Consider the following 16,021-nt stretch of genomic DNA (forward strand, 5'->3'; position numbering starts at 1 on the left):
AAGCATCAATTCCATCCCTACAGACATGGTCAGTGTCTGTGGATTCTTTCTTTGTAGCCCACTCCTGTTTCTAACTCCCTCACACTGCACTAGGACTGGCCATGAGATCTCTGTGAAGACAAGACAGTCCCCCAGATCAATCTACCTGCATTCCCAGACTGCTCTTGTGTTTGGAAAACACTGTTCTTAACGAAGTGCCAACCTTAATGAATTCTTCTATTATACAGAGCTTCCCTAAGGGACTCTACCCCCTCCCCATTTCCCACATAACCCCAAAGGTCTGCTCTCACTGCCTTCCTCACCCTTCTCAGCATCCTGAGAAGTACTCACAGCATTACAGAGGAGCTGTTGATCCCACAGCCCATTCCAAGATTCAGTACAGTGCACAATTCAGACAAGAGTTAATTATCTCACCATTCTTGTTGCTAGAGTAACAGCACTCCTTTTCTATTTATTTTGTATCATCTGTTCCAGGAGAGACATCGAGGCAGTCTTCTAGCTGATGAAGTTCACAGTACGATGATCAAACCATCAAGATTAACAGTGGACGTGTTGGAACTGGTACTAAATTTATTACAGCCCAGTGTAAGGGAACACAAGGGAATTTGTAACTTCTCTCTCCTGCATTTCACCTGTTCACTGGGGATTGAGAGGAATTATTTGATAAATGGCAATTAAAGAAGTTTGTGGGAGCTTCTAACACAGAACCAAGGAAAAGTAAGGGAGCAGAGATAACACAAGGTTAGACTAATAGAAGCGTTTGCCCATCTCTTCATTTTACTAAATCACTGGAACAAAAATTATTGGCTGGCCATTCCAGGGTGACAGCGAGGGATGATAATCCAGCAGAAGTCATCAAGAGGACAGAGACTAGATAACAAACTTGTTTTTCTCCTGCTCCACTGCAGTACATTTACTCTGCCAAATGGAAAGATGTTGTTAAAGCCTTTGCAGTCAGCTGCACGATGAGTATCTACCTCTATCTATCAACCAGAAACTAAACCCAGTTTCACAGATATACTCGAGTCACTTCACTTCTGGGCAAATTCTTGCTAGCAGAAAGTTGAACTTAAAAGTGCTAATCCTAACAGGTCCAAACCTGCAGGCTCTCTGTGATAATTATGCAGATTTTCCTAAAGATATCAGGAACAGAAAACTACAACTATTTTGCAAGGAAATTGAGACAGGGCTTCCTGGAATACAGGTTTTCATTCGCCCAACACAAACACTTACTCAGAAGAATGTGACCTTCAGCACACACCACCACCTGATTGTGACTGCTCAGAGTGTCTGAAATGGAAGCAAGTTTTCCAGCTGGGTATGACTCAGCCTGGACCTCACTCCTGGGGACCTGTCACAGAACACTCCCCGTGGGATGAGCATCAACTGTGCCATTTCATCAGGGCTCACAGCACTGCTTCCTCCAGACTGACACGCACCCAAACAGCAAAGCCCAATGCCTAATATTTGACATACCATTTGGGATCCCAAGAGGGAGGAAAACGGCAAAAAGCAGCATCACAACCCTCAGCAGAGCAGTCTTCAGAGGCCTCGTTCAGAGACCTGCTTGAGAGAATCCTGTGGCATAGGGTCCTGAAGAGAAAAGGGGTCCAGGTGAGCCTGTTGATTTTTCAAGTATCACCTCCCACAAGATAAACAGTCAAGCAAGCAGAGCTTGACCAAAGGGCTCAGGACAAAACTCACCCGTGAAAAGGAAACACACAGGAGATGGCAGCAGGGACAAGCAACTGGGGAGACACACAGATGCTTTGTGGGTGTGCAGGTGTGGGGATAGGAAAGCCAAAGCCCACCAAAAGTTCAATCTGGTGAAGCATGTGAAGGGCAAAAAAAGAAGGATTTCTGTGGATGCATCTGAATGGGAATAAGGAGGAGGTCATGAAGGACAAGGATAAAGCTGCTTCTGCCTTGATCTTTACTGGGAAGATCAGCTCTCCACAACAAAATTCAAATTAAAGATGTCAAACCCAGGTATTTCTGTATCCACAGAATACATGTATGTATTTAAGAGAATGCTGAAGCAGAGACAGTGGTCAACAGAAGCTTCTTCCACAGATGTAGTTTCTGCAGTTTATTGAAAGGAGAGGGTGCACAAGCCAGCAATGCACAAGTGACAGTTAATTCACAGCTTATACACACAGAACCAGTAACTGCTGCTTACTCTGTATTAACATGCTTTATTTTTCAGTATCAGCTACTTGCTCTGAAGAGAATGTAAAAGAATGTGATTAACAGGTCAATACACTGATGCCACACACTAGATCAGCAAAGCTGGCACCACAGCCCACTGCTTTCACAACCCTCAAACAACTGTTCCAGCCAAAACCTTTAAAGAGTAGCAATGCATAGTTCAACCCTTTGTCTACTGTTATGATAACAAGAGCAAAAATACCGAGTAACTTTCTAATGTGTAGGTACAACCAGGATGGTTTTCACCCATTCCTGTCATGGGAATGAGCACCTACACTAGAACCTAAAGAACACTAGAACCTGATAGAACCTATCAGACGTCTTGTTTACAAAACCAACTCTTTAGCCAGTTCAACACATGTTGTACCTACACCCCCCACACGCAGAGAGTATCATCACTGTTGCTTTTTACCACCTGGAAAGCACGTGTTTAAAGCTCCCTGGCTGCATCACTCAAACTCTGCTCAAGGACGATTCTGCCTTCACTTGGTTTTATTTCCCCTTGAGAATCCTGTCATACAACTGGGGAGAACTTTGTCCTGATTGTGACCCACAGTTTGTGCCTTACCAGTCCTATTCCTTGCACTTAAAGAGGTGTGCTAAGGTTGTAAGCCACCATCTTTCCCTCATCTTTACTTTCCTTTATTTAATGGAGAGAAGCATTAGCTGTCTGTGTTTATTTTTCAAGAATTTATTTTCAGAAATTATGTTTTGGAATTTATTTCTTTGAGAAACCAAACAAGAGTTTCAAATTGCAAAGCAGCCAGGGAAGCAGAGCTCCAAAATGAAAGAATTTTCAATCATCCTTCAGTGGCTGTTAGGGATCTCCCTCAACATATGCAGAATAATAGTATTAAATGGGTTACATCAAGTGAACGTGCTCACTCTAATTATATAGGTCTTGTGGTTTTCACTGCAAAAAAACCCACAGTAGGTTGTTGGTTATTACACTAAGAGTTACTGCTCCAGTTAACAGCCCACTGCTGCTGCATATAATTAGATCTTCTACAGCTTATGTGCTATTTTAAGTCACAGGTGATAAGGTACAGATATGACACGGAGTCCTAACGGTGTTTCTCCACTCCTGCTCAGATTCTTTATCCCAGTCTTGACACAGAACACATCAAGCATAACAACAAATGTTCCTAGGCTTGTGCACCCAACCCTGAATGAGTGTTTCAATAACACTTTTTGAAGGCTTCTCTTCTACGTAAGAATTGAAACAGGAAGCTCTTATTGCAACGCTGAACTCCGAAAATAATTCAAAGATGACGGTTCTGTATGTTTTGAACTGTCAACTACGAAACTCAGAACTTCAACAACTCCATACAAACACAGGGAAGCCTTCAGCACTACTGGATAGACACACTCATCCTGGTACAACATTCCCAGGTGCTCCAGGGGTGGATTTCAATCTCAGATTTCTCTTATTTGGTGAAAATTAGCAGGTAGGACAGCAGCCTCAAAGGAAGCAAATACAGAATAATACATGGAAATTCAGTGATGGGGCAAACAGTCAGGTAAGAAGAATGAAAATGCCTCAGTGATCCTACAGTACTGGAAGAAATGCCTCAACTGGCCTTCCAGCAGTTGTGACAGGTTTCCAACTAAAATAGCAATTGGCCTTTTTTGACACACTGATCAGCATGGTTGAGTTTATCCACAAATAAACCTCTTATTTTAGTTGGGTTTTGTGTTTTGTTTGCATTCGTTTTGTTGAGGTTTTTTCCTTTTCAACAGAATGAACCACCTAATCTTGAGTTGCAGTACCTAGAAGGAATGAAATAAATACCTTCACAGAGGAATGAAATAAGTACCTTCACACAGTTAGTTGCCATGGAAATAGTGTTTCAAAGCTGGACCTCTGTTGGAACAAAACGCAGAAACAACTTAAAAAAAAAAATAAGATCATATTTCTGAGAATCTGTTGCTTAAAGACACGTGGACAAGGCTCAGACAACTTTCTGGGAACTGGTCCCAGAACTGTACCTCCATAAAATGGAACAACTAACTTCCCTGAAGAATGTTAATCAGTCTCCCACTTTGTTACGTGCCCTCAAATAATTATGACTAGTATATACTCAGCCAGGCTAAACTTGCCAAATGTATCAGTTTGAGTTGGATACTCCTTTCAAAAAAATTATAAAAAAACCCCAAAACAAAACACTTAGACTTCTCTCCAGTCTGTAACTTTGAGGGATGTGCATTTCTTAAAATGAAAACTGATGCAAATTTAAAAAAAAATTACAAGTTGTCCTTGCTTGTGATGTACACAATACAGTCTGTGCCTCTAAGAACATTAACAGATAAAATAAATTTGCCAAAGTATTTCTTTCAAGACACCTCATATCAAGTCTGCTTTCTTGCCTTGAAAGACCACTCAAATGTTTCATGGCTAGAACTGATCAATTATAGAAACCTTCAGGACTGTTGTACCTTTAAATTCCCCTTCATACCTTTAATGCTTCCCCCTGCATCATTTTTTGGAGAGAGACTATTATACACCGAAATTTTGTCTTGCACATGCAGAAGAGGACAAGGTTATTACAGAAGAAATAAAGCACTTGTTTACAGTCATACTGCCACCAAAGAATTCTTCCAACCCAATTACATTGATTAATCAATCTTGAATTTGCTCTCCACTCATTAAGAAACAGAAATAGTAGGGCATGTATTTTTAAAGATGCAACTGCCAGGTCCCTCCAAAACAAGTCCTTCTGCAGATAACAAACAAGATTTTTATCTTCTTTAAATCCAGTCAATAGTTTTATCATTCTAACAAGAACTTGGGACTGTCAAGGGTTGCACAGAAGGTGAAAAACTGCAGTCTCTACTACTGGTTTTCGTAGGGAAGCAAAGAAAATTAGTCCTGAATGTAAAAAAGATTTTCAAATACTGAAAGATTTGAATAGATCAGATGAACTTTTCAGAAATGGAGCAACTCCTCTTTCCTGTACGACACTTCTTTCACACCAAGGGAAGTCTTCACACCACATGGAGAATCACCTATTAAATTAAATACAGTTTGCAAATCAGATCAGCCTTTACAGCTTGCATAAACTAATGGAATTATTCTTCACATGCTGTGGAGTTGAAGCTATTCCACAGCTCTAATACAAACAGCTAAGACAGGTTGTGTCCTCTGCAAACACCAAGGCCGTAAGATCTCCTGATTTATAAGCAGAACAGTTTCAGAGTTTAATTCAGCAGATCTTTATGAGCAAGAATGTAAGCTGCAAACCCAGAATTCTTAGTTATTTATCTTGAAAACCTGATCCTGTTCCTCTGAAGGTGAGCCATGAACTGCCCAGATGAACTGAGCTCACGTGCCTTCCAGTAAAGAACTCCTGACTTCAAAAAGACATCTTTAAATGAGCAGTTTTATAAACTGAGTTGTGACAGAATACTTGCAACAAAGACCTGATGAGTTTGCACATGTACTGATTTAAGAGCAAGGAGAGTATTTCCAAGATGGCCCTGGCCTCAAAGCACCTAGGCATATGAGAACAGAGTTCATGTAGCAGAAAAGTAAGGGGGTATACATCAGAGAGCAACACTTGTAAGAAAAAGCTAAATTTTGAGAGACTTTTTTGACTCTAAGATTGTGTCCAGTAAGAAAAGGGCAGCTCTTTATGTCTGTGTCTTCCAAAATTCAGTGAAATCCATATGCAGGAATAAGCACAGCCCATGCAGAGCTGGGCAAGCTTTATGCCACTGACAAGCAACATTTAAACCCAGAAATGTGAAAAAAGCAATAAGTGGATTAAGTTTAAATATCTCTTTTCCCTTAAAAATGTGAAAGTTTCAAACTCACGATTAGAAGGGATAAACTCCTGACTTGGAGCACCAAAAGGTCTGTCATATCCAGAACTCTCAGCTTTCATTTTCTGTATGAAGAAATAAACATTCAAAACGAAATGTGTGTTCTAAATTGCAGTATACACCACTACCCATGAAACCCATGAATTATGGTCCAAAAACCCACCAGTTCATCAGTCTGTCCGATATATAATGTCACAAAGGACAGCACCCAGAGAGAAAACAGCTCCCTCAAATGAAACAGAAATAAATCAGGGTATCAGTTGAAAGAATCTGACCTGGCAACCAGCATCCAGTTTCACAATCCTGGCACTTGTGCTTTGATCACAATGAGAGACTCCCAGAGGCAGGTGAGCTGCTGTTAGTGGGACTCCATACACACTGGCTAAAGATCTACTGATGCAGTAACTTGACCCAGAAAAAAAGGAAAACAAGGAAAGTTTGGCTAAGAGGGCTGTATGGAAGGACAGCATTCCAAATTCTTCAACTGGCAAACAAAAGCAACCTGAGATGCACAGAGCAGATGCCAGAGGGTAGAAGAGTTTATGGCAGCAGCTAAATGGTAACTCTGCACCCTTCCAAGATCACCAGCCTATTCTACAGCTACACACACAATGAAAACAACTGCTTCCCCACACTGCCACATGCAGCACTTAGAACTGTGAAAGGCAACACACAGCAGCACCTGAAGAGTTTTCTGAATGGAAGACTATTCATTATTGCCTCTCTAAGTGCTGCCACTGCTGCTGACTGAGATCACAAATGGCATTTCCTCCTTTCCCACCTGCTTCCTTTTCCCTTCTCCACACCAAAAAGATAACAGGGCATTACGACTCTACATTACACATAAGGCAGTAAAAGGTTTCCAAAGTAGAGATACACTAGAATAGGCTGAGAATTTCTCACCACATACAGTAAACCTCCGAAGAAAAACAGTGAATTCTAATGCAACTGACGCTTCTCTCTGCTCTGTAAGAGTGACACAACAAAAAGTCATCACCCTGGAGAAGACTCCACAGCAATACTCACGCGATTTTCTTACAGGATGCCAAAGCACAGCAGATGATATCGTTCTCCTCGTGCCACTTGCACCTACGTGAAACAAAGCTCAGGCTCGTTTCATGTGAACCAACATGAACAGCTGGTCAGATGGAACAGGAATAACTATTAAAAATATTATCTTTTTGTCACAGAGACCATGTAGCACCTCGAAAATTTCACAGAGGAGTAGAGTTCAAAAGCTGTGCCCTAAAGTAGTTTATGCAGAGTTAAAAGCCTGGTTATCAGGCGACCTGCTCCATGCTGAGGTGGGGGGCAGGGAGAAAAGACAGCCCTGAGAGACAAATGGAATTTAAAGGTAACCATCTGAAGTTTCCCATTAATGTGAAACAGTTTCTCATAGCATAAGCATCGTCACTGTCCTCTCCAAATGCGTGGTTTAGAGCACAATTTTCCATTCTCCTTAAACTCTTCTTCTAGTGTGAAGACACCCGTGGAAATGCAAAACCACCTGACCACAAAAAGACAAAGTGACACCCGTGAGCCCAATGGGTCTTGAAATCCACATTCCAAGCAGACTTCCGAGAATGATTTATGTGTTTTCTAAATTCACTAAAATTTAAGGTCAAATGACTGGTTCTTTCTTAAAACAGTAGCAGAGAAAAAGTTAAAATCTATTTCTAAATTAACTGCATCATCACCCAGTAGGCTCCTGCAATGTTGCAAGTTACACACCACTTTTGGCACCAACACAGAAGAATGTGAAAGCAGGAAAAGCTTTACTGTTGAAGACATAGGGGGGAAAAAAAAAAAAGTAAAGATCCTACGGAGTAAATAGGATTCCAGTTGTGTAATAAAAAACATTTCTTCTGGAAGAAAAAAAAAAGATAGGATCTAGCTTAATCCTATGCTTGAGAACTTGATTTATACCAGTGGCAAACATACTTTGTCCCTCATCACAGCACCAGCATGAAGCATTTCATGTACAGCAACAGCCAGGTCCCATCCAAATCACACTTCTAAGAGCCTGAATCTTCTCACTTCTGTGATTTCCAGTTAAATGCCACAATGCATTTTATTCCCATTTTTACCCCCCTCCTTTAAATTAGGCCTCAGACTCAGCATTAAAACGCCACCTGTCTTTGCACTTCTTCTGGGAAAGTAATTTTCATTTGCAGTTGTACCCATGATGTGACAAGAAGCATCTCTGACTGGAAGGCCTAGCAGCACACGAGCTGTTTGCAGAGCACCAGGACATGCTACCACACATTTACACAAAGAACCACCCAACTTACCTGGTGTTACTGGAGAAATCCCACAGGCACACATCTAGTTTTCTAGACACCCAAGTCTTGGATGGCTCCTTTAGGTATTTCTTCAGGTACAGTTCTACTATCAGGTCTTCTACAGCAAAAAGCTGCAGAGGGCTCTCAATGCCTACAGTGCAGTGAAAATCCAGGCCAGGAGAACAAGAGTCAGTGAATATTCTGTTCAGCTCACTTCTCAGTCAGTCCCTGTTTACTGCCCAGCCTCTTACTGCAGCATCAAAGCTCAAAGTTATTCCATTAGTACTTTTCATAAAACCTGGCCTCCCAGCAATGTGGCCTTTCTCCACTGACAGGGAGAAAAGAAGAGGAAGAAGCGCTCCAAGAAGGCGACCACCTCCTGTGAAAACTCTGAGGCACGATTTTCAGACCAATTTTCAGATCATGCCATCCATGATCACATAACCCTTATTTCTAGGGGCAGGGGGGGGGAGAAAAGGAAGGGTAAAAATGATGCATTTCCTACCTGCTACGCTGGCCATTCGACCGAGGCACCAGCTAATTCGGAACCTGTCGTTAGACTGGAGGGAAGGAAACTTCTGTCACCTCTAAGGAGCACAGCATGAATTCTGACAACTTGTAGAACTTCTGACTTACGCCTGAAAAAGTCACCTCCAAACCAAAACTGTTTGTGTGACTGAATGTACACTCTTCCTGAAAACCACCTTGAAGAGGAACCAAGTTTCATGCATATATCTCTTCAGAGCCCTCTATCTACAGATGAAACCCAAGATCTTGACCCTCCCAACCTTCCTCAGGACTAAGGTAAGGCTTGACTGGAATTGAAATGTGATACACCTGTTATGAAGCTTAAACACCCCTGAATCCTAACATTTTATTTTGCTCCTTGGCAAATGAAGCTTGAGCAAAAATTAAGAGACATGGTATTCTCATGGGCAAGGAGTCACAAGAACAGAAAAACATCCCTTGGAAAAAAGCAGGGTTGTATGGCTATTGCTGAGCACATTTAAGTCAATCTTAAAAAGCCCTTAACCTAAGTCAAAACAATGTCAGAGACCAACAAATCCTGTTCCTCAGCAGGCTAGAGCCAGAAGCACAGGCTGAAAATAAGAAGATAGAAAATTAGGTCTCTGCTTTATAAAAAGATTGGCTTCTAGAGGCCATTTCTTCCTGCATGGAACTGGGACACTTCGGACATGAGTGTCTTTTCCCACTCATCCCCACTCTGATCAGGTTTTAGAGCAAAGTATCTTCTCAGTCATCCAACAGAAGTGAAAGCAGAAGTTTAGATTCAGAGCATCTTACTCTGACCTTGGCCATACCCTGCAGAAAAAGCGAGGCTGGACCCCTGTGGCTGGCTGGGCAAACTCAAGGAGTTCCTGCAAGACAACTGCGTAGCAAGTACGTGGAAGATGAAATCCAGACAGAGGGATCTTATGAGTTTCAGCACCTAAAGGAGGGGAGGGAAGGGGGGCAGGAAAAAAAAAACAAACACAGAAAGTTGTCCAAGTCCTGTTTCCTTAAATGATACAGCTCCCTCCTCCTTTCTATGTTTTTATATACATATATGGATACCCACAAGCACACACTCCTCCACTGGCAGCGTCTGTGATTAGAGCTATGAAAACCTTGCTTCTGTCAGCAGAGGCCTGGCAGGTCTGGGCTGTGAGCAAACACACACACACTCCTGCCCCTTTTAAAAGGCCATTATCCAAGTATTTGACATAGGAAAACACAGGCCAAGCTCGTTCCCTCTGTACACAAGGGGAGGAAGTGCCCTAATAGAAACAATTAGGAATCTATAAACATTACTAAAAGTCGTAAGGGGAAACACGGCAGGCCAAGCCAGACACAACAATGGCATAAACATTTTAACTTTGCTGATATAGATAAAGTAGCAAAATATAACTTAAATATAAACCAGCATCTTTGAGATACCCTGTCATTAATTAGCACTTCATGCTGAAGATACTATTAATGCTGAAGATACTATTAATGCTGAAGATAATATTAATGCTGAAGATACTATTAATGCTGAAGATAATATTAATGCTGAAGATACAAGGACTATTAAAAGAAGGACACCCTGCTCAGATGGGCTGGGTAGGCCAGAAAAAGTTTGTCCCATTTAAGAACAACATATTGCAGTTACTATTGCATTAAAATAGGAAAACAGGACACAAATAATTCTGCCATTGACAAAACCATTTTGAGTGAAGTGCTCTGCCACTCGTAGGTACGAGAAATATATAAAAGGTGACTGTGACAAGCCACTCTGACATCTCTTCTCTTTGAAATTTGGCAAGTTCCCGGAAGGAGAAGCTGCAGACTTACAAAATACTTGGCTACAGGTCAGACAAGCTAAGTCTATAACTGTTCACCTTTGCATATCATTCTTTTTCTCCACTGACACTCACCAGCAGCCTGGCAGTGGTACCGAAAACCACGTGGTGGTGCTTCTGCAGGAGAAAAAGAACAGTCATCATCCAACATCCACAGGGACAATCCCTAACTCTCAACCACACACCAGTTCTCAGACACAGAAGGAAACAGCTTCATCTTCCCTTGTGGCCTTGTACAAGTGCCACGACTATTTCTGAAAGAGCTGCTTTCAGCTACATGCATATTAAAAAAAACAAAGTACATCGCACGGTGTCTTTGGGTCCAGTCAAGAGAAACCATCCCCTGACACGAAATATAAAGCACATATAAAGTCTGAAGGTCCTCCTGGATTTATCCCACCCTCCCTGACGTGTCCTGCAGTTCTGACAACTGAAGCCACCTCCACTTTTCTCAGAACTCACCCGGCTCTATGAAGTGGTGGAAGTCAGCCGTGATGCCCTCCTGCAGGGAGTACCTGACACACCCGATCTCACAAGGGAGGAAGCGCAGCTGGCACTGGGATGGCAGCTTGCCATGGCTGTAGATGTCCAGGAAATAGAAGATGTCTGTAACCACAGCTGCAGGGAAAAGAACAAAACCATTTTCACACGAGCCCCCAGAGGTTACAGCACGGGACTGAGTGAAGCAGGGTAACGACCAAATGAAACGTGCAGATCTTTCCAAGATGACAAGATAAATAATTACTTATGCAAGAGTCAGGCTCATCAGCAGTCCTAGTACACCTTCCAAAAATGATACTGTGTGTAGAGATCAGGTAAAAAAAAAAAAACAACCAATAAAAGCAAAACCAAACCAAAAACTCCACTAAAAAAAAAAAACTACTCAAAAAACCCGGCCAAGAAAACCCCAACAATTAAAAAAAAAAACCAACAAAAAACCCCCAAAACCCTCCTATAAAATCTCCCCCCAAAAAATCACCCAAAAAAACCCCATCCAAAAAAAAAAAACCACCAAAAAAACCACCCCAAAAAAACACCACCAAAAAAACTCCAAAACCCCCCTTAGCCCCCTCCAAAAAACCCCCAAACTCTCCCAAAAAACCCAACAATAAAAAACCACAACAATAAAAAAAAAAATCCCAACCCCTACCAAAAAACTCTCCCCAAAACCCCCCTAAAAAAATTCAACAAAGAAAAAAACCAAAAAACCCAACCCCCTAAAAAAGTTCAACAAAAAAACCACAAAAAACCAAAAAAAACACAATTAAGAAGCCCCAACCAAAAAAACCCCAACCAAAAAAAACCCCAACCAAAAAAAACCCCAACCAAAAAAAACCCCAACCAAAAAAAAACCCCAACCAAAAAAACCCCAACCAAAAAAAAACCCAACCAAAAACAACCCAACCAAAAATAACCCCAACCAAAAATAACCCAGTAAAAAAAAATCCCAACCAAAAAAACTCCCAACCCAAAAAAACCCCAACCAAAAAAAACCAACCAAAAAAAACCCCAACCAAAAAAAAACCCAACCAAAAAAAAACCCAACCAAAAACAACCCAACCAAAAATAACCCCAACCAAAAATAACCCCAACCCAAGAAACCCCAACAAAAAAAAACCCCAACCAAAAAAAAGCCCACCCAAAAAAAAAGCCCACCCAAAAAAAACCCCCCCAAAAAAAAAACCCCACCAAAAAAAACCCAACCAAAAAAAAACCAAAAAGAAATCCAACAAAGAAAAAAAAACCCCAAACAAAAAAAAACACTAAAAAACCCAACCAAAAAACCCCAACAAAATAAAAACCACAAACCAACGAAACAAACAACAAACAACCAAACCTACTCCACCAAAAAAACAACAAAAAAAACCCCCCAAAAAGCCAACCCCCAAACCCACAAGTTTTTAAGAAGCCTGGAATCCAACAGGAATTACTATTCCTTTTAATGCACTTTAGAAAAATAAGGACTGGGGGGAAAAAAAAAATCAATATCTGCAAAGCAGCCTCACAAGCTCAATTTAGTAACTTCCACAAGCTAAATGAGCTGGTAGTAATCTTGTGGGGCAGGAAGATGAGAAGTCTGCTAATTAAAAGGATTGCTTCTCCTCTGCCAAATGAGCTCCCAAAGAAAGCAGCAAGAGCACCCAAGACAAATGTTAGGAAATGAATTTACCAGTTACTAATTTCAAGAGTATCCAATTATAAAAGGATATTTCACTCCACACCTTAATCCTTCTCTCTGTGACTGTCACTGAAGTTTAAGGCAGACATTTACTCCTTTATCTTTATCAAAAAAACTCCTTCTTGCTCCACTAAATAATAATCCATTTGAAGATGGGGTACAGATAAGGAAGGTCTCATTTTCCAGAGTTCTTTGAATAAGGAAGCAAGTCAGGATGTTATAAAGGCACCAGGAGCACACATCCTCCCTTTTATTCTCCCAAAGAGGCCAGGCCATTGTTTTATTTAATACCTCTACCTCACAAATCTTGAACTTGGATACCTAATAACTCTTCACCCTTTAGAAAGAATCATAAAGGACTTGAAAAATTACTTTTTCTTTCTTAAAAAAAAAACCACTTGAAATAACTGTTAAGAAACTATCAGTGGCCATACTCCTAAAAAAAAAGAAGGTAGAATTCTTAGGAATTTTGGGGGGGGGGGGGGAAAGGGGCATTTTCCATGAGTTCACTCTATATTACCTTGTAGATCAGTAGCAAAATAGTTTAAAACAAAGGAGCAGTTGACACAGATGGCTGTTAGCTAAGTGTAAACATCCTTTGTAGAGGTACCACTGAGAACATCCACAGAAGGCAAACTTTCACCTGTGAGGATCAAGAGCTTTAAGATGACCATACCCTGATCGTCATTCCAAGATGTAGCAAGGGCATCTGGCAAAGAAGCAACACTGGGCATCTTTTTGGTCAGAGAAGCAGGAACTGGATCACCCAGATTACGTGTCTGGAAAAGATGAGAAAGTTTAAAAAAACAAACAAAACAAAAAAAAACCAACCAACACCACAAAGAGTCTTCTCAGCCCAAATAAAGTCCTTCACCTCCTTATATCAGAGGAAAATGTAACATCCACCATAACAATTACAGGTTAGGTGGAATAAGCCTGCAGTTTATATAAAAGTGCCTGTATACCTTCAAGCCAGGAAGGCAATATTTCTCTTCAGTGCCTTTGTCAACTCACTACAGCTTCAAAGAACTATGGCTAAATTTGTGACTGTAATTAAAAAAAAATAATAATTTCTTAGGTTCAACCACTTATCACAGGCAAGGAACTCCTCAAACTGGAAATAAAAGTCTTTTCCCCCTAAGGTTTATGAATAAAAGCTCATGGTACATGTGTTAGTTGTCTTTGGGCAGAAACAAATTCATGAAAAGCTCATACAGCCACGAGGAAGTCATCAGATTGCTCCAGCAGAGAGCAAGGAAGAGGGGTGTGCATTCCCATAAACACTGAAAATCCACTCAGGAACAATAAGCTTTTAACAGGACGGGAAGAGAAACCTGGCAGGCTTACAGAATTCAATCATTCAGGACCCAAATTGGGAATAACACCCACATTCAGGTGCACTGATTCCAGACAACCATCTTAGCCAAAGTTAACTGGTTATCAGTTTGAACTATTTAAAACAAAACGAGGAACGATTCCCATCCAAGTAAGCTTTGGTCTTCTCCAAAAGATGAACACGACCTCTCTCTACACAAAATGTCTGTGTTTAGGGCTGTGATAAATTAACTGAGACCACACAGCATCCCATACACACACACTGCCCTATTTGCACTGACAAGCAGTAAGGATGGTGCTCTTTTATTTTGGTAAAGCAATTATTCCTTTCACTGATTACAGACTCCTAAAACGCTACAACTTGTGGAACGAAATAGAGAAGCCTCCATTTATGACTCAGCTGTCGTCATACTTAAGTTTTCTACGATATATAGAAAAGGAGTTTCATCAATCACATACCTTCAGCCTGCTAAATAACATCATGATCATCATATTTTAAACAGCTTCTTCCCCAGCAGGCAGGCCCCCAAAAATCAGAAAACACTGCCTAATGTCCCCCCTACTAGTCTAGACTGACCAATTTAACTAATCCAGATTTACCCCTTACTCCAAACTACAATCATTCTGCCATTCTCTAGCATCACAGAAGTGTTTTAAAGTCCTGAAATTTATCCTCACCACTAATTCATAGTCATTATCTAGTAGTAGAGCATGAAAAAGTAAATGCACTACTATCCATTTACTCAATCAGGCTCTTGCCTTTGACACAAAAGTTTTTACACTGCCAGCCAAGACTGGAATAAAATTAAGTTTTCTGACACCTCACATAATTCAAACTCTGAACCAAACTCTGCTTCAGGGAACTATTGGGAGAGGAAAAGAGACAGACAGAAACAAACAAAAGGGATACACACACCTTTCCAAGACAGGAAACAGCAGAAGTGGTGATGTGTCTACCACTGTTTCCAACCACAACCACATTCATCTTAACCTAACTGCTTACTTTATATTGTCCTCCACCACAGCATTACCAGTCTCTCCATAATCAAACCAACCTAGAAATAATGGCAAAGTGCAATTATTCCATTTGTGCACAGGCTGCAACATTTCATTGACCTGGTTCACCACACAGCCGCTCGAGAACAACAGATCAGCTGCCTGTAAGATGTGCTTTCAGGCCATCAGGCAAGAAACACCTGAATTAGTGACACTCAAAAGCTACATGAACCTGTGACCAGAAGTCATATCATTTTGCAGTATTATAAATTAAAAACAGAAAATACTGTTAAGTCAGGCACTGCAAAATACTGCTAAACATCAAACTAGGATGTTAGAAGAACACATTTTACTGGGTAAAAGAGCCCAAAGGAATGAGCTGTGCTGGTTTAAAAAGGTATGGAGCATTCTACCCTTCAATTCAAGCCAGAACAACTATCTGGACAACCTTCATAATGGTATGAACTACTACAGCAGCCATAATCCCCAGAGGCTGGAGGCTTTGGGGAGCAGGGGACCTTCCACAGCATCTGAGCTGACCAAACCCCAACCCCGCTTATTCTGCCCTCCTGGTTTAGCTGCTGAAGGGTGTCCCATTCTCAGCTCTTACCTCCTTCTCAGTTTTCTGAGAGTGATTCTTTCCATTCCACTCACGAGCCGTCTCCAGGTATGTCGCCTTTTCTTCCTCTGTCAGCGACTTGAAGGAAAAAGAACTGTTACAAAAAGGTTTCTACCCCTCCCTTCTGCTGGTAGCCCCACAAACTCCATGCTGCAAAAAAATTACTCTTACATTTCCAAAGGACATTATTGACGGGTGCCAAGCCTGACTCAAAACACTCCCAGTAGCTTTTTTTTTT

The 16,021-nt window shown here is 41.2% G+C and overlaps 1 protein-coding gene across 3 annotated transcripts in view; it reads right to left on the minus strand.

Moving 5' to 3' along the window:
- Positions 1–2,076: 2,076 nt before the first annotated feature.
- MAEL (maelstrom spermatogenic transposon silencer) overlaps positions 2,077–16,021 on the minus strand; it is a 14,512-nt gene continuing 567 nt past the window's right edge. The window contains exons 1-12 of one of the 3 annotated variants that reach the window (XM_027663628.1): positions 15,955–15,984; positions 15,775–15,861; positions 13,510–13,612; positions 11,117–11,272; positions 10,730–10,771; positions 9,635–9,762; positions 8,818–8,872; positions 8,322–8,463; positions 7,057–7,119; positions 6,306–6,435; positions 6,023–6,095; positions 2,077–5,214 (exon numbers count right to left, since the gene is read on the minus strand). In XM_027663628.1, coding sequence (XP_027519429.1) covers positions 5,135–5,214; positions 6,023–6,095; positions 6,306–6,435; positions 7,057–7,119; positions 8,322–8,463; positions 8,818–8,872; positions 9,635–9,762; positions 10,730–10,771; positions 11,117–11,272; positions 13,510–13,612; positions 15,775–15,861; positions 15,955–15,969 — 1,074 coding nt within the window. In that variant the 5' untranslated portion in view covers positions 15,970–15,984 and the 3' untranslated portion in view covers positions 2,077–5,134. Of the gene's footprint in view, positions 5,215–6,022; positions 6,096–6,305; positions 6,436–7,056; positions 7,120–8,321; positions 8,464–8,817; positions 8,873–9,634; positions 9,763–10,729; positions 10,772–11,116; positions 11,273–13,509; positions 13,613–15,774; positions 15,862–15,954; positions 15,985–16,021 lie in introns of those variants that run through there. The other 2 variants (XM_027663627.1, XM_027663626.1) reach the window with 2 other exon arrangements.

This window comes from Corapipo altera, unplaced genomic scaffold (genome assembly GCF_003945725.1).
Source record: "Corapipo altera isolate COAL_440 unplaced genomic scaffold, ASM394572v1 165, whole genome shotgun sequence".
Classification (NCBI taxonomy): Eukaryota; Metazoa; Chordata; class Aves; order Passeriformes; family Pipridae; genus Corapipo; species Corapipo altera.